This window comes from Macaca thibetana, chromosome 10 (genome assembly GCF_024542745.1).
Source record: "Macaca thibetana thibetana isolate TM-01 chromosome 10, ASM2454274v1, whole genome shotgun sequence".
In the NCBI taxonomy this organism is placed as follows: Eukaryota; Metazoa; Chordata; class Mammalia; order Primates; family Cercopithecidae; genus Macaca; species Macaca thibetana.
The window spans coordinates 31,579,713-31,607,620 of record NC_065587.1 but is presented as its reverse complement, the minus strand read 5'-3'; the positions used below and the strand labels follow the sequence as shown (position 1 = coordinate 31,607,620).

Genomic DNA, 27,908 nt, shown 5'->3' with positions numbered 1-27,908 from the left:
TTAAGAAAAGAGCTCTTTATTCCACGTCGTCCGATATTTTTACACAAGTAAAATAAAATGCATATCTCTATATACCGCGATCTGGGTGGGAGGCGGCGTTCTGGAACAAACGCTGCCGCCGAACCCTGTAAACATGATGGGGTGGAGATGGGGGTGGCGGGCGGGAGGCGTCCGTCAGGGAGGGCCTGGCCTGGCCTGCCCCACGGGTCGGCCACCCGGCTGGCTGGCGGCGTGGAGAGAGACCCCGTATGTACAAACACCTGGCTGCTGAGCACGCTCTTGTGTCCGCTGGGGGTCAGCAGGGCCCCAGCACTGTCCAGAGCACCAGTGCCAGGCCCAGGGGGGCGAGGCTGCAGGCGAGGCTGGGCAGGGCACCTGAGCCCTCTGAGTCACCAGTCCCGCCACCCCCGCTGCCTGCCTGGCCCAGACGGCAGTGGCTGCGGGTGCGGTTCTTTCGGGAACAGCCTGGCCTCCGGCGAGGGCCTGAGGTGGGGAACCCTGGTGGCTCAGAGCCCTCGGGCCGCACTGCGGTGAGCGGGGGCTCAGCAGAGCCAGGCAGAGTCCCAAAGGGGGAGTCATTGATGTGCCGTGGGCCAGAGCCGTTGCCTGGGGGGCTGTCACCAGGCGGCACGCGTCCCTTCAGCGCATTGCCTGCTGAAGCCGGTCTCCCAGGCTCTAGTACCGAGGCCTTGTCAGCGGCGTCTGGCTGGCAGCACTTGGGAAGCCCCAGCAGCTCCTCGTCGGTGGCCCTGCCAGTCCAGATGGGATGGTAAGGGCCGGTGGCCACAGCGCAGCCCTGCAGGTCATTGGCAGCTAGGCGTTTCAGGTCACGACCAGCCAGGCGTTGAGGGAGGCTGCAGGGCACCTCGGAGGAGGAGCCGCGGAACTTCTGCAGCCAGGCCCAGAGCGGGCGTGCCCGGCAGTCACACACCCAGGGGTTGTCGTTGAGCCTCAGGTACTGCAGGGCACGCAGGGGTGCCAGGGCCTCGGCGGGCAGCGCTGATAGATTGTTGGCAAACAGATAGAGTGTCATGAGGCGGCCAAGGTCACGAAAGGCGTGTGGATGCACGTGGGCCACGCGGTTCTGGTGCAGCAGGAGACGGTCGAGGCTGTGCAGGCCGCGGAAGGCGCGCTCGGGCACGCTGGAGATGCGGTTGCCGTGCAGGAAGAGGTGTGTGAGGTTGCCCAGGTCGCGGAAGGTGTCATCAGGCAGCGCCTGCAGTGCGTTGTCCTGCAGGTAGAGGTACTGCAGGGCAGCCAGGCCGCGGAACAGGCCTGGACCCAGCTCCTGCAGGCCGCAGCGGTCCAGGTGCAGCGTGTGCAGGCGGCCCAGGCCGTGGAAGGTGGCAGGGTCCACAGACCGGAGCTGTGCATTGTCACTGAGGTCCAGCTGCTCCAGGAGGGCCAGGCCAGCGAAGGCGGCCGCGTCAATTCGGGCCAGCACATTTGAGTGCAGCCACAGGATGGTGAGGTTGCGGCAGGCGCGGAAGCTGGCAGCTGGCACATGTGAGATGCGGTTGCCGTGCAGGAAGATGCGCTGGCTGGAGGCAGGTATGCCCGCGGGCACAGCCTGAAGGCCCTGCTGGGGGCAGCTTGTTGTCACCTTGGGCTCATTGTAGCATACACAGGCGCCTGGGCACGGGGCTGCCACCCGCCAGGCCTGCAGCCACAGCACCCATGCCAGCAGCCGGCTCCCTGTGGGCAGAAGACAGAGTGGTTAGCAGGCAGGGCAGGGGTACTGGAGAAGTTGGAGGTTTTGCTAGAGCCAGGTGGGCCCTGGGGATTGGGTCTCAGGAAGGCCTGGGGCTAGGTCCAAGATGTGGCCATCACTCCGGGAATCGAGGTGTTGGGATCCCTGCTTCACAGGCCTCATGGACGACGCTGGGCTAGAACATGCCTTGGAGCCACACACTCCACCCTGGAAGCCACATCTGCAGACTCCCCATACCACACATCCGGTGCCCACACACCCGGGAGCAGCCCACTGGGTCACCAGGGGAACTCACTTGAAGGCCTCCTGGAATGGGCGCTGGCAACTGCAGGCACCTCCTCAGGACTCCGGTGAACACAGAGCCCGCACTGCACGAGTCTCCGGGGGTCCCAGTGGGGGTTCCACCCACAGGGCCTAGGAAACACTGCAGCGGGGCTGGGGTCCCTCTGGGTACCTCTGCTATCTCAGAAACAAGCTCCTGGATGCCCAAGGGTGGGGGTAGAGGGCGAGTGTGTCCAGGGCTCGGGAGGAGGAGTCACGTCCCACAACCACCCAGGCAGGCTGCTCCCTCCTCCACACATCCTCCTTTCAAGCACTTCCTGACTTGGCAGGAACCCCCTCCTGAAGCCTCCGCCCCCTGGCCTCATTCTCTGCTCTATCTCCTCCCTGGGAGGAGTTCACTCCTCCCCAGCCAACCCCTGCAGTGCCAGCTGCCTGCACCCCTCCCACCCAGATGCCATCAGCAAGGACAGCCTCCCAGTGGGTTCTCCCCCAGCCCCAGGGGCCTGCAACCCCTCCTCCATTACAGGGCCAGATACACCCGGGGCTTCACCAAGGCCCTGCATGGGCAGTAGTACCTGCTGGGGTGCCACATCCAGAGCTGGTCTCACCAGCGGGGTCACCCACTCCGGAGTAAGCTCTCCTGCCTCTCATTCCACCATTGAGCCCCCACCCCTTTCGAATGCTGAAAATTCTTTCCGCCTTCAGGAGTGAGTCTATTAAAATGTGAATCCCCCTGGGAGGGTTATAGCTTATCAGCCAACACTTGAGTTATCAGCTAACACCTGCATTGACAGCTAACACCTTCCTCGGCAGCTGGCTAAGAGCAGGATTCTGCAGACAGGAGGCCAGCTAAGTGCTGGGGTTGGAGCCAGGCAGGAGGAATGAGCGGACCACAGGCCAGCTTCCCCAACCCAGAACTGTGACCCTGGGGCCCTCCCACCGCATGGGGCCCCTGCCCCACTGGGTCCTGTCTACTTGGGCAGACAGTGCACATGCCCCAAGCACAGAGCCCAGCAAGCCCAGAACGCACAGTGATCGCTGGGCATGTGCGTCCTCCCAGACTCAGGTTCACAGGTCCTGAGACCCCCTTCCCCACAGCCTGGGGGACTCCTCTGCCACACTCCCAGCCCCAGGGCCATTTGTTGGCTACCAGGGAAATGGCAGCCCAGGGATGGGGGTCCAGAGGCCCCTCCCTGGGTAGACTGGGTGAGGAAAGCACCTGGCCTTGGGTTCTCTTTAAATTGCAGACACTCTCTCTGCTCTCTTCCTATACACTCTTCCTAGGAAGGTGGGGCCTGACCATGCCAGCTCCCCATTGCTGTCTCACCTGCTGTCACCAGAGAGAAAACTGTGCTATGTAAATGGCACTTCCTGTCCTGGGGCCAGGTGGGGTGGAGGCCCCAGGTGCTCTGGGGGCAGGGTCAGGACTCACATTACCAACCACACCACACCACCAACTGTGGGGGTCACCAATTGAGCCTTGTCACCAACCATACGGTGTGACTGACTGCACCCACCAAGACTAGCCACCCATGGTGGCCACACCTGCCACATCACCACTGAGCCACGCCACCATCCCACCACCGTCCTGTGGCTCCAGGCCCGAAGCTGTGGGCTGAGAGTCTGGCTGTGGTCGGGGCTCAGCTTACTCCCCGTGAACAGAGCCCTGTGCTCAGGGATCTCCTCCCTCCTGAAGCTGCTGTGTCCACTCTAAACATGGCCCCAGTGAGGAGCCAGAACTGAGCCACACGGTGGTGCGGGGTCAGGGGAGACATGGGAGGACACTGGGGAGTGGCCACGTGGCGCTCAGTTCTGCCAGGAAGTGGGTATTGGGCGCAAAGACACGGCTCGGTTCCTGCTGAAACAACTGCTTTTCGTAAACCAACTTCTGAGAGTCGGGTGAGGTGGGCTCTCTCCTCGCTGCAGCCACGGTAATTGGCTCCAGCCCGGCCCCCCTTGGGGCCTGCCCGCTGGTCTCCATGGCAACCCCTCTGCTGAGCGAGCAGGAGGGGGCATCTTTTTATGAGATAATCAAACCCAACTTTGTAGCATGGGTTTGTCTTCACAGCCGGGGTTCCGGGGTGAGGGAGACCCAGCCAGGTGGTGGGAGGGCGTCCTCTGACCCCACCCCAGGGGGCCAGACCTGTGACTCACTGGCCTCCTCCCTGTCCCCATGGTGGACTGCAGCCCCTCACAACCCCAAAAGACCTCCCTGGCCCGTGGCCCCTGACCTGTCCCCTGGGCTCTGCAGCCTCAAGGCCACAGGGTCTCTCTGGCCCTCTATCTGCCTTTCTCTGTCTTCTATCTGCCTGGCCAACTCTAACAGGATACTCCACTGTCCTTCTGGAGACAGCCTGGCCTCCCTGCCTGCCATCACCCTACTTTCCACGTTCACCCAGTCTCACCCTGGTCCCAATTCTCACAGATCATCCAGTATGAGCTCTGTCCTTCCTGCCCCCTGTATATGGGGTGAGCAACCAGCCCTGCCACGGCCCCAGCTCTCACAGAGAAACCATGGAGAGTGTGCCTGTCCACCGTCCCCACCCAGGACGGCCCTGCGGCCACCTGAGCCTGTGAGGGCCCCAGCAGGCTCTCCTCCGTCTCCAAGCTGCACACAAACTGGCACATCTGTGCCTCTCCCACCCTCCCAGGCCAATTTGCATCTCTTGTTTCCTCCAGGGTCTCCTCCTGGGACCCCCCCCGGAGGATGGCCCTGCTGGCTGTCAGGGCTGGGTCAAAGCTGGGAGCTCCTGTCTCAGCCCAGGCCTGGCTCCGGAGCCACGGCCTGGGGAGGGCTGGCTCTCCTGCCTGGAAGGCTCTGAGCTTTCCCGGGAGGACAGTGACCAGATACTGACCCGGGGCCTCTCCCTGTAGCAGTCAGACTGGGCAGGGCAGGACCCAGGATTACCAGGCTGAAGGCCCAGGAGGCTGGGCAGCAAACAGTCCAGGACGCGTCCCCTGACGGGAGCAACAGGCAGCCCAGGTGGGCACCTGCACCATCGGCTCCGCTGAGTGGAGGGCTGTTCACATTCACCGAAGGAGGGAGTGAGGAGGGAGGGGGAGGGGGGAGGAAGTGGGAGGAGGCAGAGGGAGGAGGATGGGAGGGCAGGAGCAGAGGTGAGGGGTGGAGAAAGGGGATGGGGAGGTGGCGGTGGGAGGTGTTCTGGGGATGCGCCCAGCTGATGGGCAGGCAGGCGGCCGCTGAGGTCAGCAGCTCACCCCGGCAGCCCAGGTAGCTAAGCCAAGCCGAGCAGTGATGGCCTTCTTCATGTTGTCCCTGACCCCAACTGTTCCTGGGGCCCCGCCCACCTCTGTGCCCTGCCAAGCCTGGGCTGAGGTCCCACAGGAATGCCTCTGCCTCTGCCCAGCGAGGCCAGGAGGCAGCGCAGGGCAGGTAGCTGTGGAGGCCCCGAGCACCGGCTTTCATCGCACACAGCTCGGCGCCCTCAGGCCCCGATGCCGCCCCGGGCTGTGATCACCGGAGGGTCCCATCACCTGCTATAAAAAGATGTGAGTCAGCAATACATTTACAGATTAGGAAACTGAGGCAGTGAGTGGTGAAGCCCTGCCCTGCTCCCACCCCAGACTACCCAGGCAGAGAGGTGGCCAAGGGAGACAGTCACAGTGCTGCCCAGAGGGACCATGTGGCATGTCCTGCCCAAGCATGAAGGCTGGGGGCCTGGCTAGTAATGGGGGAGGGTACGGAGGGGCTGGGCTGCAGACCACGTGCAGAGGGGCAGGCAGCATGCTCCTGTGCCAAGGGTGGCTGGGAGGGGAATCTCCAGGGAGGTTCTGAGCTGCTGCTTCCCAGGGCTGGGGTAGGAGGCTGCAGAGGGCTGGGGCTGGGGGTGGGGCCAGCTGTAGCACAGCTGGGACAGCAGTCAGCTCAGGATCCTCTCGGACACCAGCCATGTCCCCGTGAGGCGGTCACGTCACAGACCACAGTTATGAGGCAGAACAGGAGGCCACAGCTCAGTGCACCAAGGCCAGAAATAGCTCTGGGCGGGGGTGGCGGGCCTGTGTCATCCCCACACCACAGAGGGTCAGGGCACCCCTCCCACGCCTGCTCCCCACTCCTGGCCCTCCACCACTGACTCACTCCCCCCGCCCCCCCACCCATCTGTCCCCCAATCCTCGCTTGCTTCTCACATGCACACCCACCCGCCATCCATCCTCAGGCCCACAGACACGTGCAGGGGCAGCCAGAATTCCCATGGCGTTTCCTGTGCCCTTCCAGGGCTCCGGGTGCTGGGGCAGGAGGTTGGCAGCAGCTCCTGGTGGGGGCAGTCTGCCTTTGAGGGGTCCTGAATATCCTAGGGAAGTGGGTACCAGCCCCTGTTGCCCTGGCCCTGGCCCCTGCTCCTTGTTAATCTTGGCTGCGATGGCGGGGTAGGCAGGTGAGGTCAATACCAGGCAAGGACACCTGCCATGGTGAGAGGGCACTGGGCCCAGACTGAAGCAGCTCCAGGCCTAGCTAGCTACATGCTGTGGAGGAAACTGAGGCCCAGTGTGGGAGCCTTCGGGACTGGCCTCCTGAGTGTGCCTGGTGCTCCCTCAGCCCCTTTGGCTCCACACCTTGCCCTGGCCAGTAGGGCTTGTCCCTGCCCTCTGTTGCTGGGCTCACCAGAGACAACGAGATGTGGGTGGGTCCAGGGCCAGCAGCCAGGCCATGGGCTGGACCCTTCAGTCCAGCAAATTCTCTTGGAGGGGGTGTCAAGTTTATTGACCCATTTTACAGATGAGGAACATGAGAACTGGTGTGGGTATAATCAATAGCAAACACCATCAAAGGTCAAATGCAGTCATATGCTACTTACAAGAAACGTGCCTGAAAGTACACAAAATCTTATAATTAAATATATTGTCAGACAAATAATAACAAGTAAAGCAGGAGAAGCCACAGCCCCGGGGGCTAGCGGGCCTCCCAGCCTCATGGCCCCAGGGGTGTTAAAAGGTCTTGCTGGGCAGTAAAGGTTTAGCCACCCCCGCTCCTAACCTGAGCTCCACAGTCCTGTTTCCAGCCAGCAGGGCACCCTGAGAGGATACACCTTTCAAGTCACAGACCCTGAAGTTAGCAGAGGATGGCCTGGCCAGGTGAGAGCTGGCAGCCCTGGATGGCACCCTCACCCCAAGGACACATCAATGTGGGCCACAATGTGCAAGATCATCTACTCCCCTGGCCCTCCGTCTGTCCCTGGGCAAGGTGTGAAGTGGCCCCCTGTCGTAGGTGCTGTGCGGAGTGCTGCCCACACAAGACCAGGCCGAGGAGCCAGGTTCCAGGCACTCACGGTCCAGGGCCAGCTGACCACGGGTGGCCACCCTGCTGCACGACAGGTGCCCTACGGGAGGGTTAGGAGCCACAGAGGCCTGAGCTGGCCCCAGGCAGCATGAGGATGTTGGCAGGAGCCCAGGAGCCCACTGCCAGCCAAAGGGTCTTGGCAGAGCTCCTAGTGGACAGGATCCTTGGCCTGGCACCTAGGCCTCAAGGATTCATGTTTGGTCAAGGCTGGGCTGCCTGTGTGGAGGGCTCCAGAACCTTGCCCCATCCAGCCCACACACCCCTTACTGGAGGTGCACCCTCCTCGGCTCCCACCCCAGTAAGCCCCACACTGGGGGTCCCTGGGGGCTCTGCCCAGTGGAAGCCTCGTCCAGCCCAGGGCACAGCCAGTATCCCCTTGCCCCACAGGAGGTTAGAGCCCACCCTGCTCCTCCACGCTCCATCAGGAGCCAACAAACACCCGCTGCCTAATTATCTGGAGAATTCTGTCTCCACCAAGGGCTCATCTTGGTCCCTCAGCTAATTCAATCCAGCAGCCACAGCGAGCTGAGTCCCCAGAGGACACTAATGAGGAAGTGGCCGGTAGCTGGCATGCTCCCACCCTGGGGGTACACCCTGAGCCAGGCCTGGGCCCAGCATTGCCATACACCTGCCTCCCAGGCCCATCTGCCTGCCTGACCCTGCCCAGTACCTGGTGCCTAGCCCTCCATTCCCATGGGCTAGCATCCAGACCTAAGCCCCAGGCCTCCCACACTCCCCCAGGGCCCTGAATCTGCTGCACGCACAAGGCTGACCACTGCCTGTGAGCCCAGAGTGTTGGCCTTGACAGGGCAGGAGGAAGTACAAGAGCACATGCTCAGGGTGCACGAGCCAGGAGCACAGACTCAGTGCATACAATGGGGACCCCCGGGGGTGCACACAATAGGCACGCATGCTGGAAACACACAATAAGAGCCCCCAGGCTGGTCAGGGCTCAGGCAGAGTCCACTGAGCAGTAGAGGGTTGCTGGGATGTGAGCCCCTCCCAGGAGCCAGGGCCCAGCTGGAGGGTCTGCACACCCCTGCAGCGGAGGAAGACGGGTGGGCACATGCCCATGCGTTCTCTCGCCCTCAGCACTTGTAAAACATGATCAACCAGGCAGGCGAGCGGCCTCTGCCCGAGCAGAATTTATTCTGCTGTGAAAAGACACGTGTGGGTCCTGAGGCTCTTGCCGGCTCGTTCTCAGCAGCCTTGGATCAGCCTCAGTCAGCAGGAGAGCAGCTGGACAGGCTCCCATTGGAGCCATCCCAGGGACCGCCCAGCCCTTCACGTTACAAACTAAGCTGGGGGCAGCAGCTGGCCCATGGCACAGGAGCAGTGCCTGGTAAGACCACAGAGAAGCCCAGCCAGGCAGGGCCAGTGGGATCCAGCGCTCCCCAGGGGATGAGGAGTCCAAGAGGCGGCAGAGGATCCTCCTCAGCCTGGGATGCTCCCATTGGAATTCCCCCAGCTGAGGCCAGAGCTCCGTGTCCGGGGGCCGGAGTGGAACCCTTGTCAGAGCCGACGGGCCTTGGCCTCCTGTTCTACTGGCACCTGGCAAACTGGCCCAAGGGCTGGCTGCTGCTTCTGTAAAGGATGTGTTATTGGCGGCCAGCCACACCTATGTGTTCACGCATTGTCCATGGCTGCTTTCCCGCGACAACAGCAGAGCTGAGTTGTTATGACACACTGTGTGGCCCACAAAGCTGGAATTATTTAGTATCACACCATTCACATCAACAGTTTGCCAACCTGGTTTGTGAGCAAGCCGAGTGTGGGTGCTGCCACCTTCACCCTCACAATGGCCCCAGCAGTTCACTCAGACCCCCACCTAATGAAAAGGAAACCAAGGGTCAGAGAAGACCACAGTCCTGCTGAAGTCACATAGCCAGGTGAAAAGAGCCTAGCAACCTCAGTGCAGGCTCAGCTCTGCAGAGACCTGGGCAAGCTCAGCATCTCATGGAGGCCTAGGGTGAGGGGTTCTAGGCAAGAAAGAGACTCAGAAATACCGAAATACTCTGCAGGTCAAAATAAAAACATCATTTTTGTAAAGAGGCTGTCAGGACGCTCACAGTCAAACATGCATAAAATAGGACAACTTAACACAAATAAGTTGGGAGGGGTGGCTCACACAGCCTCCTGAGTAGCTGGGATTACACACACACACACACACACACACACACAAAGAGAACAGAATGGTTGTAAAGAGAGGGGAACAGCAGAGGAAATGACACAGTCCGACTTGGGAGGAAAGGACTCGGGTGGCACTTCAGAGGAGATAAATCCAGTGCAGGTAGTTTTGAGCAGGACAGTGGTTTAACTGAGGTAGGGGTTCTCTGGGGACAGGGCCTCTCCATGCCAGTCCACCCATCCTGGAACCCTGCAGAGGCTGGGCCAAGGCCCCTCCCTGCACCTTGTATCAGGGACTCTGGCCAGGTCACACCAAGGTGGTTTATGACCCATTAACATCAAGCTGCCTCCCTCGGTGGACAGGACCTGGAAAGAGGTGACTGGGGCAGATCCATGTCAATGTACTTCCCAGGACATCAGGATTCCAGCCTCTGCTAAAGGGATCTTCACAGTTAAGAACAAAGAAATATTAAAGATGAGAACACTTGGTCCAGGAAACAAGAGAGGAAAGGGAGTGCAGTTCCTCCTTGCAAACAGGATGCCCTGGACCACCCTCCACGGCCTCAGGCCTGGTTGCTCCTGCAGACCCATGGCCAAGATTGTGAAGGAAAACTAGGCTGTGGAGGCATTTTCTGTCCTTGTTATCATCATTGTAAACATACTTATCATCACCATCACCATCCTATCATCATCACCATCCTCATTACCATCCTCACCACTATCACCACCATCATCATCATCACCATCATCACCATCACCATTACCATCCTCATCACCATCACCATCATCACTATCATCACCACTATCATCATCACCATCCTCATCACCATCATCACCATCCTCATCACCATGATCACCATCACTATCATCATCACCATCCTCATCACCATAATCACCATCCTCAACACCATCATCACCATTACCATCATCACCATCACTATCATCATCACTATCATCATCACCATCCTCAACACCATCATCACCATCACTATCATCATCACCATCCTCATCATCACCATCCTCAACACCATCATCACCATCACTATCACCATCACTATCATCATCACCATCCTCAACACCATCATCACCATTACCATCATCACCATCACTATCATCATCACTATCATCATCACCATCCTCAACACCATCATCACCATCACTATCACCATCACTATCATCACCATCCTCAACACCATCATCACCATCACTATCACCACCACCATCATCACCATCCTCAACACCATCATCACCATCACTATCACCATCACTATCATCATCACCATCCTCATCACCATCACCACCCTCACCATCCTCACCACCATCATCACATCACAAGCATCACCATCCTCACCACCATCATCACATCACTAGCATCACCATCCTCATCACCATCATCACTATCACCATCACTATCATCATCACCATCCTCATCAACATCACCATCATCCTCATCACCACCATTACCATCACTATCATCATCACCATCGTCACCATCATCCTTATCCTCATCACCATCACTATAACCATCATCATCATCCTCATCCTCAGCCTTCCCATCATCATCCTCATCATCACCATCAGCATCCTCATCACTATCATCACCATCACCATCCTCATCCTTGTCACCTCATCACCATCATCATCCCAATCACCATCATCAGCATCCTCATCACCATCATCACCATCATCCTTATCCTCATCACTATCATCACCATCATCACCATCACCATCCTCATCACCATCCTCATCCTTGTCACCATCATCACCCTCTTCATCCTCATCACCATCAGCATCATCACTATCATCACCATCCTCATCCTTGTCACCATCACCACCATCAGCATCCTCATCACCTACATCACCCTCCTTATCCTTGTCACCATCACCATCATCCTCATCCTCATCACTATCCTCATCCTCATCACCAGCATCACCATCAGCATCCACATCCTTGTCACCATCATCATCTTCATCATCATCACTGTCATCACCACTATCATCACACCAGTTCTGTGTAAGGCCCTTAGATAGAGGGCAGCCTGGGGCTGATCTCACACAAGGATAGGAAGCCCCAGGTGATCAGTGGGTCAGTACTGGGTGGATAGCAGATGTCCCTGGGCAGATGCCCTGGCTCAAGGATGGGGAGGGGAAGAGGACAAGGGACAGGGAGTAAGGAATGAGGGTCCCTTGCCTCCCTGGGACAGCCCAAGGTGCAGCCTTTCCTCATTCCTGGAGGTTTCAGGACATCCCTGTACTGCATCCTCCCGTAGTACAGTGAGGGGGTGACTGTCAACCCCACTCCTCAGATGAGGCACTGACTGAGGCAAGTGTCTTGCTGGCCATCTTGCGAGGCCAGGAGACAGGGCACACAATCTGGGCTCCAAGATCCCTGCCCACCCCCATCCTCATCACCACTATCCTTATCACCATGATCATCCCCAGGTGACCAGAGCAGACCCTGAGCCCCAGGGATGACACAGCAGGGAGGGGCAGCCACTCTGGGCTCCCTAGTTCCCCATAGCACCTCAACCTCAGGCCAGGAGGCTGCCTTCCCAGGGATGGCTGAGGGTGGGCCCTGGAGTCTTGCAGCCCTGGGCTCAGATGCAGCCTCTGCACCCCCTCACAGAGTGGGCAGAGAAACAGCCAGCCCCCTCCAAATCTGTCCCCACACCAGTGATGTGAGGACAATGAGAGCACCCACCACCCCCACAGGACCCCAAAGAAACCCCACCCAGCCCCCCACCCAGCATCCTGCCTCCCCAGAGGCCTGCCTATCTGACCTGGGTCAGCCTCATCTCAGGTGAGGAGCCCATGGAGGCAAGGTACAGCTCACAGTGTCCCAGAGCCACAAGGACCCCTCTGCTCCAGTGGTCTTGCAAGGCCACTCTGGCCTGACCTGGCAGTAGGCCTGCTTTATCGAGGAGATATGGCAGGCAGGAGCCTGGCTGCATCTGGGCTGGAGGAGGGGGCAGCAGCCAGGCTGTGCTACAAACCCACCTGGAGCCACTTCCTTGCTGCTTCTGCCCATCTCAGCCTCAGCAGAGAAACGAGGCTCGAGGACAGGCCTGAGGCCTGGTACAGCCTGACTCATCTCATGAGAGACCCAGCCTGTGCTCAGAGTCGAGTTGCTGTGGCTTCTCATGCAACACTGATGGTCCCCCTCCCCTGCTCACCCACCATGTATTAGACACAGGGATCTGCATGACAGACACGTGTTCCTCCCCTCCAGAAACCCACTGAAATGAGGGTGATGCAGAGTGAGGAGTGGGGAGCACAGTGGCAGGCTGCTCCCCTGGAGAAACACCCAGAGAAAGGGATCCAGGGGCACCCAGGACCGATGGGCAGAAGAAAAGCTCCATCTCAACAGAGCAGTCAACCAGCTTCCCTCATAAAAGTGACCAGAAAACCAGTGACCACCAGGCATCTGGAAAACATATCAATGCAGAAAAAGAGGGAGAATGATGCTGGAGGAAGCTGACAGTATGGGAAAAAGATAAAAATTAGGAGAAACATCTCATTTGTGTCTTCCTAGGCATAGATGGGGATTTAAAACAAGAACAGGGTGCTATGAGCAAGGAGGCATCAGACAAAAAGAAAGAGTGCCTGGAAGTTAAAAATAGAATCACTAAAATTAAAAAAAAAATCAATACAAGTGTTAGAAAACAAGGTCAAAGAAATCTTCCAGAAAGAAAAACAAAGGAGAAAGAAACATGAATGAGATTTGGGAGACAAATATAGGGGGGTTGAACATCTAAGGGGAGTTCCAGAAGAGAAAACAAAAAACTGAGAAAAGCTAGCAAAGAAATAATACCAGAAAACTTTCCAAAGCTGAGTACCCAGTCCTCCACTGGGCATTCACAGTGCACTTTCAGGCCCCCAGCAGTCAAGAGAGGCCTGAAGCTCCAGGAGGAGAAGCTGGTCACACAGATGCAACATGAAGCCACGTGCAGCAGTGCACGCCGGTAATCCCAGCACTTTGGGAGACTGAGGTGGGAGGACTGCTTGAGGCCAGGAGTTTGAGACCAGCCTGCGCAACACAGTGAGACCCTGTCTCTACAAAAAACTACAAAATTAGCCGGGTGTGGTGATGCATGCCTGTAATCCCAGCTACTTGGGAGGCTGAGGTGGAAGGATTGCTTGAGCCCAGAAGTTTGAGGCTGCAGTGAGCCAGGATCATGCCACTGCACTCCAGCCTGGGTGACAGAGTGACACTCTTTCCCCAAAAAAAACAAAAAACAAAAAAAAAGAAAACACACACACACACAAAAGAAGATGCACTGTGGTATTGGCTGTCTTCACAGCACACTAGATGCCAGGAAACAACAACACTGCAACAGCTTCATAGCTCTGAGGGGAAACTAATTTCAACATGGAATTCTGGACCGAGACAATCCAGCTTGAACATACTGGTAAATACAGGAAGACTTCCGGAATGATTCTTCACTATATCTTCTTTACAGAGTTAGTCAGGCTTGTGCTTCAGCCAAAATGAAGTGCAAACCCAGAAAGAGGAAAACGTGGGACCCAGGAAGCATTAACTGAAATCTCAACAGGCGGTGAAGGGAAGTTATGGGGCAGCAGGACAAGTGCTTGGGGTGAATCTTTACCCATGGGAAAAATGAGACCCCGATAGAAGTCCTGATGTGGGGAAGAGTAAGCCCATGAGGGTGGTGAACGCAGAAAAAACATCAACTGTAAGCCCCAAGAAAAACAAAAGGCCATGGAAGAGAAGGAAGGTCATCCACCCCATGGCAGGATTGCGAACAACATTTATGTGACCTGGGTTGGGAAACACTGGCTGTGAATTTAACTGATGGCAGCGAGACAGCTGTGCCGGGGAGTGTGCTGGAGGAGACAGAACTGGATAGAAGCTGAGGAAATGTGGTGGCAACCACCGGCAAAGCCAGGGAACAGAGGCAACAGTGGCTGCCTCCCAGGACGACGCGGGGCAGGGGCAGCTTGAGCCCATTCTCCAGACCAGCCTCTGAGGCCAGCTGCAGGTGTTAACTCTGTGCAATATGTTGTTGACCGAATGTTATTGTTTTTAAAAACAACTGCGTATTTGGCACTAAAATCTCAGAAAACAGAGATAAATAAAAAGAAAAAAAGAAAGTGTATCTTCCAGAAGGTGGAGACAAATGTGGGTTAGAAGCAGGTGTCTCCAAGGTGCAGGAGGAGAGAGGAACGGTGACAGCCCAAGAACACCTGGACACACAGCCCGGGGCAGCTGGCAGCTGGCCAGGGAGGATCCACATGCCGCTTTTCGGTCCCCTGCTCAGCCGAGTGGCTGAGGATGCATCTGGGTCTCCCAGGACACTATGGGCTCTCAGCCCCAGAGACTCCGCAATCCACACACCCAAAGGGGCAGCTTCTGGCCTAAAAGCCCAACTCTGTGCTTGGGCCTTCCCTGCAGGCCAGGCAGCTGCTCCCCTCGCCCAGCCTCAGAGTTCCTGCCTGCCCACCCAGCCCAGCCCTCACACTGTGATGAAGCCCCATCCCTGGATTCCCCTTACCCCTGCCTGCTCCTGTCCCCTCCTTGTCCCAGATCTGAGCCCCCCACTCCAGGCTGGGGCCCCTCAGGAGAAGAGGGTAGGGGTGTGCGGTCAACACCCGGCAGGGGTCACTTAGCACTGAGGTGGGTTCGCAGCCCCCGATCCTCCTTCCTGACCTTGGCTGAGTGCACACGGGCTTCTCTCAGCTGCTATGAGAGCCCCCAATGCGTCTCCGCAACCAAACCGATGCACGCACACAGCGGCGACGTGAATAAGTAATTGCTCTTTTATTAACAAGTGATAAATTATTCCTATATGATTGTGTGTGATAACTCTTCCGTATTTGAAATCAATTTGGGATGGAAACTGTTGTCGGCTTCTCACCCACGATGGGGGGAGGCCCAGGTGCCGCTGCCTCTTGGAAAACGAGGTCAGTGTATTTCAGCTACTTCCTGAGGCTGATGCGCCGCCCCACTGCGCAGGGCCAGGGGAAGGGGGTCAGCTGCCCTCCGGGAGGCCGGGCAGTCCAGCCTTATTTCCTCAGCATCTCTGTCTGGGACCCACCCCACAGAGCCCAGGGCACAGAGGGGTCCCCCAAAGCCACACTGGGCATCACCACAGGGTCATCAGGGGTCGGGGGGCCATGCACAGGCCATACTGCACTTTTCCCCCCATGTAAGCCCCAAAGACTGGGCAGCCTGACCTTTCATCCCACAGAGGACACCCCAGCAGCCAGCTGGTCTCCTGGCCTGCCCGGGTCACCCCACGGGTGGCGTCTCAAACCTGCAAAGGCGTAAGCCATTCTCCTAAAACTGTCCTGATGATTTTACAACAGCCCTGCCCCCATCCCCTTTCCTTCCTCCCCCAGCCTCACAGAGTAGGGTCCGGGGACTCAGCCTGTTCAGGGCAGCCCCTGAGCCAGGCCTCAGCACCTCTTCTGTTAATGCATATTTAAAACCTTGCAACCCACCGGGAAGCCAGCCAGCCAGCCAGTGCCTCCCTCCCAGGCCAGGCGTGCAGGAAGCCATGCCCCATCCCGCTCGCTCCTCCACTGGCTGCTTCTCCAACCCCCATCATGGCTGCAGCAGGCCTGGAGGCCCAGTCACCCCCAGGCCCAGTCACATGACCCTACTCAGGCACCACCTGTGGCTCCTGCCTGGGTTTCTCATCTGAGAAATGGGAGGGCTGGGTCTGGATGAGGCACTTCTGTGGGCCCACTCCCAGGGTCTCCTTCACACCCCTCCACCTTCCACCCACTGCCAGGGTGCCCATTCCACTCCACACCTCACTGGTCCACTTAGCAGGCCTCTGTGTGGCTTGTTTCTGTTGGTTGAGGCACCCTGAGCTTCAGGCTCCACAGGGGCTGGTGACCCGCATACAGGAGGTGCTCCATAAATGTTTGTCATGTGAATGCACTAAATGCTCATCACTAAGGGCAAGTGGCAGGCTTTGTGCAGCTATGGAAACAGCATTCCCCAGGATGTTCAGCCCTGGGAGAGAGCCTTGGCCCACAGCCCATGAGGCAATGGATGCTCCTGGGGTGGGGGCATGGCTTCAGTACCCCAATGCCAAGGGCGCGGTCACTAAGTAGCAACACGGATAGCTTTACTTCGGTTACAACTCAATGTCTGTGTCTCCCCCAGAATCACATGTTGAAGCCCTAATCCCCAGTGTGATGGTATTTGGAGGCAGGGCCTTTCGGAGGTGATTAGGGTTAGATAAGGTCACGAGGCTGGGGCCCTCACCATGGCATTAGTGGCCTGGAAGAGAAAGAGACCCCAGAGAGCACATGCCCTCCTCTCTCTCCACCCTTCCATCCCCCACCACGTGAGGGCACAGTGAGGAAGTGACTATCTGCAAGCCAGGAAGGGAACTCCCACCAGAACCAGCCCATGCTGGCACCCTGATCTCAGACTTCCAGCCTCCAGAACTGTCAGGAAATGCGCTTCTGTTGTTTAGTGCACCTTGTCTATCGTATTTTGTCATGGCAGCCTGATCAGACTACTACAACTTCCTTCTTAAAACTTTGGTGTATTTTTCCACAATTTTCTACAATGAACATGATCTTGTAAAATAAAATCAAGGGTGTTTTTCTTTTTCTCTTTTTCTTTTCTTTTTTTATTTTTTTGAGACGGAGTCTCACTCTTCTTGCCCAAGCTGGAGTGCAATGGCACAATCTCGGCTCACTGCAACCTCTGCCTCCTGGGTTCAAGTGATTCTCCTGCCTCAGCCTCCAGAGTAGTTGGGACTGCAGGTGTGCACCATCGTGCCCAGCTAATTTTTGCATTTTCAGTAGAGATGGGGTTTCACCGTGTTAGCCAGGATGGTCTCGATCTCCTGACCTCGTGATCTGCCCTTCTCGGCCTCCCAAAGTGCTGGGATTACAGGTGTGAGCCACCACGCCCGGCTAAGGGTGTTTTTCGTTTGCTCTGTTTGGTCTCATGCTGACACTGGGCCAGGTGGAAGGGTGGGTGAGTCTGTCTTGCAGGTGGCAGGAGCCCCCTCCATGAGCTCCCACACCCCAGGGTCCCTGCCCATTGTGATTGGCCCTGCAGGGCAGTCCTGGAAACAGGTCAGGGCTCGGGGCCCTGGCTATGCCTGGGGAGGTCTCAGGCAGGCCCCCCAACCTCTCAGAACTGGTTCCCTCAGTTGGAAATGGAGATAATAAGGCCCACCTCATGGCGGGGGGTGGAGGTGGCACATAGCTCATGGTGGGTGCACAGGAAATGCCTGATCCACCCACCAAGAATAGGGCAGCCTGCACCTGGCCTCTCCCTGGAGGACCTTCTCACATCACCCCCGGGGGGACCACCATCCCCATCCCGCAGAGGAGAAAGCCCTTGGCTCCAAGGCCAAGTTGCAGCTAGGAAGTGCTCTGCTGGCATCTTACCTGGCTCTGACCCCAGGCCTGAAGCCAGCACCGCCTGGGGCTCTGTTGCTCCAAGGCCATCGCCCCTACTGGCTTTTGCTCAAGGAGCTCCCCCTCCAGAATGCCCTGCTCTATTCCCAGACACACTCCCTCTGGGGGGCTCTTCTCCCCCAGCCCCAACCCTGCCACCCCTTCCCAATCCCTTCCTCATCTACCTTGCCAAGGTGTCCATCCTCAGACCCAATGGGGCCACCATGGGAGCCCAGCTGGGAGTAATAGCCCATAAGCTCCTGTCCATGGGGTACTCAGGCTTGGCTGAGCATAAGTGACAGGCTGGGTGGGTCTCGACCTCACCCTGGGCCTGGGGTAGCCCCATGCAAGTGAGCATGATGAACACGGTGGACACCCCCAGGCAGAAAGTGAGCCACAGGGGGCTGTGCAGGACTGCAGCCCTTCCCTCCCCTCAATTCACTGGAGAGTAACCTGTTACTCTCCCGGCTCCCAGGGCCCTCATCACCTCGAGACCCGGAGGCAGTGATGGAGACTGTCCTGCAACATCAAGCTCCCTGTGATCTGGGGGCCAGGGGATCCTGAGTACCCTGCCTCCTGGAGCGCTCTGCCTGCAGGGGACAGTAGCGGCACCTTCAGGTGGGGTGGTTGGGGTGGCTTCCTGGAGGAAGTGATACCTCAGCCAGCGGGGGTGGGGGTGGTCCTGACATATGCCAAGGCTGGGGGTCAAATGTGCACTGTCTCTCAGCCAGGAGGGAGGCACTGGATCACTGTGGCCTCAGGTGTCCAAGTCACCTGCCCCTGGCGTCCCTGGCTATGACAAAGGCCCTGGTGGGCAGCTCGGGGTTGCGGGCAGGCCATGGCATAGGGGAGGGCACAAAGGGAGGTTGGTGCCCCACCCATCACCCATCGTCCGCCTCAGGCCACCCCAGGGGACCGGCCTCCCCTCCGGCAGCGGGTGAAGAATGGAGTCCATTAGGGCCGCCATCTGTCTCAGCTGTGACGGGTCCTTGCAGTGACATCCGGGAGGTATGTAGATAGAATATCTTTATGGGGAGAGTTTTTCTTTTGCCAATTTTCAAATAGGAAGCTAGACACTTGTCACACCTGTCCCTGTGTCAGCCTCTGCCTGACATAAATTGGGGCCGAGGCAGGGAGATGAAAGACAGCCTGGACGCAGCTGGGTGTGCAGGGGCCACGTGTCAGGCTGAGGGAGCACCAGAGTCGCGGCAGCCTCCCGCTGGGGCCAAGGAGAGCTCGCCCCGTGGTCCACCTCTGCAGTCTCTGCCCCTCCCTCTACTCCCCTCTGGACCCACAAGTTCTTCACCTGCCCTCCCCCAAACCAGAACCCTCTAAGCATCTCACACGGGCAGTGGACTGTCCTGCAGCCACTGGGCTTCTGCTAGGGGACACTGGAGCCTCCTCAGTCTGCAGGCCAGCAGCTCCAGCTCCTCTTTCAGACCTGGGGCCAGTGTGGCCTCCATGAGTGCTCAATGTGGGGGGCTCAGAGTCCTCAACCCCCCCCACCGCCAGCACTCCTAGCGACCTTGTGGGCTTCAGCATGTCTCCCTGAAATCTGAGGGGCTTGGGGGTAGAGCATGTCAAGAATCTCAAGGTCCCTGCCGCCCAGCATGGGACTGTCTTGGAACTGATGCCAGGAAGAATTTGCTAAGAGAATGAAGGGAGAAGCAAGTGACCCCGGGGGGCCTCCCCTGCATCAGGGACTGGCCCAGGGCCCCCGGGAGTGTATCTTGGTGCCTGAAACTGCACCAAGGATGAGGAGGGGAGAACCCTCCCCAGGGGACACTTGGGGTTCACCTGGCAGGCCACACTCAAGTCCACAGTCCCCCATGGTCCCAGCAGGTGGGGCACGGGATGCACCCAGCTGAGGGGACTGTGGCAGTCCTGCTTCTGCATCACATGGCCCTAGGGGGCTCATCTGTAGCCCCGAAGGGAACCTCGAGAAGCCAATCCCTGCTAGGCTCATGGGCTACTACCTCATACAGCCCCACCCCTTGGGAGGCCCTGAGGAGCCCTGGGGTTGGGTAGGGCATGACTGGCCAGCTCCATGCTCCCTGACAAGGGGGCCTGGATGTCCAGGGAGAGCTGGGAGGGAAGCGGAGACTCAAGTGGAGAGTGTGTGGGAGGGAACTTGGTTGGGCTCCACAAAGGAGGGGGCACCAGGGCCGACTCCCAGGTTCCTGGTGGCATGTGTGGAGGCAGGTGGGGCCAGGAGCACCAGCACGGCACATCCGGCGTGACCTCTGGCCGGCTCCTCAGCCCTCCCTCAACAGCTGTGCTGGTAGCTGGCCAGGCCTGGGCGAGTGGGTTCCCCAAGTGGGTTGAATGGGCTTCTGGGATAGAGGCCATGCCTGGGGTCAGGTGGCCCACCCTCCCAATACCCAGTCCCACCCTGCCCTGCCATCACTGAGGACTCTGCCCAAGGAACAGGCAGGGACGAGGCATCCTCTCCAACTGCACTTCGAGGCCAGCACAAGTGAAGGGCGGGACAGAAGCCTCCACACAACAAAGGCAGAGGACCCCATGCTTCCCTCCGAGTCAGCGCAGAGGTCCTGCAGCAGAGCTCCCATTGGAACCCAAACCACGCCGCTGGCTCCTCACTGAGATTCTCCACATGCGCCCAGCCTCCCCTCTGGACTCCACAGCTGCTAGCCCTGCCTGGAGCCTGTGCACCCCACTCCTACCCCGTCATGGCCTCTCAGCCCCACCGTCACTTGGGCTCCCCTGGCATGAACTAATGTGTCTCTCAGGATGTCCTATGAGGACCCTCACAGCAGAAGGACTGATGGGGAGGGGTGGCCCCAGAGAGCAGTTCCTTCTCTGTACCCACCAGGGTTCAGCAGAGGCTCCTGCTCCAGGCAGTACAGTGGAGCCCACATGCCCATCCCCACTGGCCACACGGGCCGGCCAGAGTCCAGCCTGCATCCCCCCAGAGCAGGACAGGACAGGTAACAAAGGGCTGAAAATCTGGGAGGCCCCCAGGAGGTGAGGGCCCGGCCACCCCTTCCCACAAGGCCCCAATCACCAGTCTCGATTTCCACAGCTAGTTTAGCCCAGGCCACGAAGCGGTGTGCAAGTGCCTGGCCTGGACGAAGGGGGTCCCTGGAGCAGGTACACCAGGAGCCTGCAGCTTGCCCAAATCAAGCTTCCACGATGGTTGGGCCCTGTGGGCAGAGCTCACTCATCACCGCTCCAGTTTCACAATAGCCACATGTGGACAGGGAGGCTCAGAGGGTAGGGGCTCTCCGGGGGAAACAGAGCGACCCTTGTGCAGCCATCTGGGCCAACTGATCTGCACCTAACAGCCAGCCTTGAGGGCCACCAACCCTGGGGTCTCCCGGAGCTGACCCAGGGACAGATGGGCACCAGGCACTGCCCACGAAGGTGCAAATGATCCTCCTCACCGGCACCTGGGCCCTCCCTCCCTGCCAGTGTGGCTGTCCCACTCTTCATGGCTTTCTGCATCCTCAAGCTAGACCTGGGCTCTTCAGGTGGAAAGGCGAAGGCAGACACAGGTGCCAGGCACTGGGATCTAGGGACAGGGGTTTCCCTGGTGAGGATGGAAAAGAAGGTTCCTACGTGAGACCCTCTCTAGCCCAGGCCCTGAGAACAAAGGGGCCAAAGCTTCATCTAGGGGCAGCCATGGGGGAGTTTAGGCAGGCAGCGCCTGGCTGGAAACATGTCTTAGGGAAGCAGTTGAATCCCTGGGTGGGGAACAAGATGATAGGCAGGGAGCTGGGGCCAGCTGTGGCCACAGGCCGGGGACGGAGGCCAGGTCTGAGGCTGGCCCTCAGTGAGGAGTGAAGGGGATGGACCAGAAGATGGGGTACAAGTTTGACACTGATTTTGCCTTTGGGGAGAGGGAAGAGGCTGGGACTCCGGGCTTGGACGTTGGGTATGGAGGATGTGACACTAGCAGATGGGCTGGATCTGGAGGTTCAAGGTGTGCAGTGGGGGGAGCTGTGTGTGCCGGAGAGATGCGGAACTGCCGGGGCACGAGGGAGCCTGAACCCCTGCTCCAGTGCACAGACGTGGCACACGGCAGGGAGGAGGCAGTCAGCGTTCCCTGACCCGCCCGGGCCTGGGAGGCAGGGCAGAGCTGGTGACAGGCCAGGCTGGGGCCTTGGAATGACATCTGGCATGTAGCAGTGGAGGAGGGGGCGCGTAACTGGGGACTGTGGACTCCCAGCTGGAATCCACCTCCACCTTCCACATCCATGCACTGCCTTTCGGTCTTTACTGAGCACCTGTTGTGTGCAGGGGCTGCCCTAGGCCCTGGGACCACCAAGGACCAGCCCTCCACAACCCCAGCCCTGCACTCAGCCCCCGCCCACTTCCTCCAGAGCCCCACACCCCACACATCGAGGACTCCAGGCGTTTCCCCACTCTTGAGGGCCCTGAGCTGGGAACACCACCTCTGGCTACCAGCCGTGGACTGCAGATGAGGCCTACGGTGACCAGGAAGGGTGGAGCTGCCCAAGGTCACACAGCAAGCTGACACTGCACAAGCTGATCCCACGGCTGCCCAGCCTTGGGGAATGGGGGACTTCTGGCATGTCCCTGAGCTGGCCTCATCTGGGCCCTGGCAGAAGGCAAATGAAGGCAACATCTCAGCAAGGTTGTGACAGTCGGGGATCCAGGCAAGGAAGGGACAACCCAGGAAGGCTACCAGGAGGAGGTGAGGGGCCTGGAGCCCACCCTGGCCTGAGCCCCTCTGCAGCACTCCAGCCTGCCTAGCCCTACCCCCTTCCTCGACAGGCCCCTCACCCAGCCTCAGCCTTGGCCTGACATTTCCCGTGACATTTGCTGCAAAGAAATAGAGTCATAAATCCAAAGGTTAAATTTGCACATCGCCTCAAATTGCTGGGAGAAGCAGTGGTCCCTCCACCCACTGGGCACCCCGTGGGTGCGGGGTTTGTGTGACAGGGTCCATCCATTCCGGGGCCCTTGCTGGAGGCCCACAGGTCTCCTTCTCTGGTCCTCTGAGGCACCTCAACCACTGTTTCCCAGAACAGGTTCCTGGGCACACCAGGCCCTGAGGTGCATTGCACAGGGGTGCCCCTCAGAGAAGGTGCCGCCCACCCCCCTTCAAAACAGGGCCCGAGACGCCCTGCGGGAAAGGAGCACCATCAGCACCATCTAATCCAGCACATCCCACATTTGACCACAAAGCCCTTATGTGACACCCATCAACACTCCAAAGAACTTCAACTCCACGGACCGTGCCCTGTGACAGCCGGCTCAGAATGCCAGGGTGCCGACTGGAGAGCGGAGAAGCACCCGGGGGCCCAGGGCAGGCTGCTCTGAGTGAGGCTGGGTCAGCGCCCGACGCCCCACTTCCAGATCAGCCTGGCTTCATGTGCCAGCGCCCTGAATGGGGCTTACCGCCTGCCAGGCCTGTGTAGACCTACATGGGGACCCTGGCCTGTGCCCACTCAGCACCTCCTAAGGCCACTCTCGAGGTGTGCCAACAGCCCTGCCTTTCTTCACCTCCTGGGTCTGGCTGCCGTGGGCCGCCTCCATCAGACAGGACACAGCTGTGGGACGGTGCCAGCACCACTCCATGCCCCGCTGCCCCACAGAAGAGGCCCCACAGGCCATAGTGGGCAAGACCAGAGGCTGTGTGAAAGAGGCAGGGGAGAGGCAGCCCCAAGGTACCCACTGCACAAATGGCCGCCCAGAGAGCCGATGGCCGGAAACAGACTCTACTCACTCACCATCACCCGCCCGGCTGGCCCTCGGTTGTCAAAGGCCTCAGTGGGTTAGGAGGGGCGGGATCTGGCCCTGCTGCCGAGTTCCCTGAAATCAGCCCAAGCGTCAGGGGAGGGGCACGTGACCAGCCCCCGGACCTGGTGGGTGCCAGCTGAGGACATGGTGGGGTGGGTGTGCAGGCTGCATCTCCCGGCACCCAGCTCCACGGCCGCAGGCAGTGCAGGAGGCCAGCGCAGGTTTGGATAAATAAATGATGGTGCATTCTCAGGAAGGGATTCCACACACACCAGAAAACCCATGATGCACAAGAATAGTTCCCGATGTGCAAAGTGTTTAAAATAAAGCGATAAAAGAAGAAACGGCGGCACAGAACACCTGGTGTGGGGGGACCCAGCTGGGCCCCAGGGACAGTGCAGGGAGATTTGTGGGGTGGGGCAGCATGTCCGTCACTCTGATCGGGCTTCCCCGGACCACTCTGTGACCTCCTATCCTTTAAAGCATTCAATGCTAGAGATGCATGATGCCAAGGATCACACCCCTTGATTTGCCTGGCTCGGAAGAGAATCTGACAGGCCAGGAACAAACGAACGAATGAACAAATGAGAAGGTGAACGGCTGGTTGGGGCAAATGCAGTGTCTGGGATTTGGCTTTGAGGGTGCCTGTGACCTTGGCCTGGGTGCAGCCAGGCCGCAGAGCAGGGACACTGAGAGGTGCAGAGAGGGCATCTGCATAGGTGCAGGGGCAGCAGGCAGCCAGGCCAGCTCCTTCGGACCCCGAGGCCCAGGCCCTGGGTGGCTGCAGAGGGTCAGGTAGGCCAGCCTGGGCGTCAGGGGTCAGAGGTCAGGCTCACCAGAATCGGGGCGGGACAGCATGAACCTCACTGATCAGACAGTAGCCAAGTATCAGGAGCCCTCACTAACCCTGTGCCAGGGCCGGGCGGGGCGCCTAGCTCACACACGCATTTGTTCGTTTCCAGGTCATCCTGCAACTCCCCGTGTGCTTCCTGCTCTTGACCCCTTTCCCAGGCGCACAGACCGAGGCTCCCAGTGAGAGGTTCCGGGCCACAGGCCCAGGATAGCAGGAGGGCTCCTCTGCCTCCTGCCCGTCCTGTCCTCACCAGCTGGACCCTCCTGGTGCTGCACCGGCTGCACAGGGCCGTCTGTGCCACAAAGCATGAATTCAAGGCTGGGGCAGGGACGAGGAGGGGGCTGTGCTGCGAGGCTGCACTGTCTCTGGGCGGAGGGAGGAGGAGGGCATTGTCCTACATGCCCTGGTCCTCACAGCCCGCCTGTCACTCACAGCAACAGCAAACAAACCCAGGCCCCTCCACAGGCTGTAGGCCAGTCCCCAGCCTCCCGGGACAGCAGGACCTTCCCCACCTTCCAAGGCCCCAGCCCCTGTGCGGGTGTCCTCCATAGACCCTCCACAAGCCCTCTGGCTTTCGGAGACCTGCTGGGCCAGGCCCTCCCTCAGCCTCTCCCCTGCTTCTCGCTCCAGGCAAACCTACATTTCTGCCAGTCCCAGTGGAAGGACCCCGACATAGGGAAACACAGCCCCCCAGGTGAGGAACAGGGGGAGGGGAGGGAGGGAGTGAAGGTACTGCAGGGGTGTCTCCCAAGCTGGGCAGCATCCCTGCCTTGTCCCCCTCCACCCACCTGTGACCTGAGTTGCCTGACTAGGGGCTTTTATTGTCCCTTCTGCAAATGGATGGGGTGAGGGCCCAGCCGGCACGCACAGGTCCCGGGAGGACTCTGCTGGGTGGGGGTGTGGGGAGGTGTTCTGGGCATTCTGCAGGCAGAGGCACCGGAGTCAGAACTCCACGGGGAAAGCTGGGCCAATTCCGCCCAGCCTCAGCCTGGAAGTGCCCCGATAATCCCTGACGACTGGCCCATGTTGCAGGTGAGGAAGACTGAGGCAGAGAGGTGACCTGTCACACCCAAGGTCACACCACCAGCAGGTGGCTGAGCCAGAACCCAAATCCAGGTCATGGTTCTGCCACGGCAGGCCCTGCACGTGCCACTCGGCCCAGTGGGGTCTAGGTGCGGATGGCCACCCATTCCCACCCCTGGCATGGGAGCTCACTTCCTCCTCACCTCAGTGGAGCAGAACAGGGAACAGAACCCCCTTTATAGATGAGAAGACTGAGGCTTAGAAAAAGAGACTGGCCGGCTCCACTGCTTCAGCTGCCCCTCTGCTAGTATGTTTCACCCTCACACAACCTACGAGATACCCTGCGGGTCCCCACTCTACAGACAAGTCACTGGTGTGGCCAGGGGAGCAGGAGGTGTGGCCTGCCACTCTGAGCCCCAGCCTAGGGCCCTTGCCACAGTGCCAGTGGGCGACCCTTGCCCATCATGCAGCATGGCATCCATCTGCTCAGCACCCTACACAACACCAGAGGTAGGGGAGCCCACCCTGGAACCCCTCACCAAGAAGGTCCTCACCATGGAGAAACTGAGGCACTGGAGGCAGGGCCTCTCTGCAGTCACTCTGGGTCACGTGCTCCAGTCAGCCAAGCTGCAGTGGCCACCAAGGGTGCCCACAGTCTGGCCTGTTGGTCAGTGTTGACCTCACGCCCTGAAATGGGTCGTCCCTGCCCAGGCAGTTTCCAGCCCATCATCGTCTTTCACTGCCTCAGCCCTGGTGGGTGGGAGCGGCTGGCAGACCCTGTCCCTCACATCCTGGGCTGGGGACATTCAATGAGCCCCCAACACACATTCCAGGGCCTCTGCTCCAGATTAGGCCACAGCCCATCTGGGCACACAAAGGGCACCCACACCCCAGAGGCAAAGAGACATATGCCTGTGTGCCCACAGGCACACATGATCACGCGCACAGACACACGTGCAGACGCATACCAAGTCACACACACGCGCGCACACACACACCTGAGGGGGAGACCCCCAGGACACAGAAGCAGGCAGGAAGAGGTGGGGCGGAGGATGTCTTGCCCCTGTCTGTGGGCCTGGCCTCCCCACTCAACACATGAGCATATGGGTGCAGGAGTGGGTCTTGCGAAAGGGGCCCCAGCATGTGCCACCCGTGGAGACCACAGCAGGCATGCCGCGTGCATGCATGTGTGGCCGTGGGCGTGCAGGCGGGGGCGAGGACACAGATATGCGCCCTCAGAGTCCGTGTGTGCACCCAGTGTTTGTGCATGTGCACACTGGGGCGGCGTTGGCATGCATGTGCACCAGAGGTGTGCAAGTGTGCAGTCCGTGTAGACACGTGCACGTGCAAGGAAACGTGTGTGCAGCCTGCGGCACCATGGACATCAGCAGGGCAGCCTGGGTGGGCACCTGGGGAGCACCCTCCAGGCAGGGCATGCCCAACTCACATGAAGCCCACCTTCCCTTGCCCCCACTGCGGGACCTCACACCCAACTGGGGGAAGGAGTCCCACGGGGGCTGCTAGGGAGGAATTGTTGATTGCCCCACCACCCCTGACTCCCCCAGCCAAGCCTCTCAATGTCCCTGGGGCTGCGAATGGCGGGCGTTGCTGCCTCCTCTCACCGCCTGCCCTGGAGGCAGTGCTGGGACAACCCTGTCCCCCACGCCCTCTACTGCTGCCAACGCCTCCATTCATCCCACTGCGGCCTGACCTCGGAGAAACGGGAGGTTCTGAGCCCAGTCCGTGGGGCGGGGGTGGAGGCGGCCCAACACCCCCACCCACCCTCGGTACCCACGTTTCTGCAAAACCCGCTCGTTAACCCCTTGGTGGCCGGGGCGCTCCGCGGCCGGACCCCGCCCTTCCAGCCCGCGGCCCCAGTCCCGGACCTGGCCCAGCATCGGGGACCCCCGGACCGCCACCCTCGGCCCTGCTGTCACCGTCAACTTTCCCGGGAAGCGGCAACTTTTCCTGCTGCCTCCGGCTCCGCCCTCCCAGGGCCGGGGCGCCAGCGGCCCCAGCCTCGCACGGCACTGCGGTGGCCTTCCCTGCCGCCCAGCTACGCTGCCCCCGCCTCGGCAGCCCCGGACGGGCCCTGCGGCTCCGGGGAGGGGGCGAGCCATCCCCCTCCACGCCCCGCCGCCGGCCGGGCTCGTGTGCCGCGCGGACACTCACCTCCAGCGGATGCCCTCTTCATCGTAGGGGTTGGGCGGGGCGCGTCGGGGACTGAAAGTCGCTTCGGGGCGGGCGCCCGTCTCCCCGCGGCCGGGTCCGCATCCAGGCGCCGCCGCTCCGGCCCGGCCCCGGCCCGGCCGCGGGACAAGGCTCGGCGCGCTCCGCTCCGCCGGGCTCGGGCTGGGCTCGGGCCGCGGGCGCGCGGGGCGCGCAGGGCGCGCAGGACTAGGGCGGCGGCGGCGCGGACTGGCGGGGCGCTCGCAGAGCGGGCCGCCGGGAGGATGAATGTTTTATGGGATCAGGTGGTTTGACGCGCGAGGAAT

General features: G+C 59.7%; 1 protein-coding gene across 1 annotated transcript; it reads right to left on the bottom strand.

Annotated features, from left to right (window-relative positions):
• Positions 1–27,908, bottom strand: RTN4R (reticulon 4 receptor). The gene is made up of 2 exons (XM_050746199.1): positions 27,586–27,908; positions 1–1,695 (listed from the first exon to the last, which is right to left on the bottom strand). Exons 1-2 carry the CDS (start codon positions 27,605–27,607, stop codon positions 296–298), a joined length of 1,422 nt encoding a protein of 473 aa, XP_050602156.1. The 5' UTR covers positions 27,608–27,908; the 3' UTR covers positions 1–295.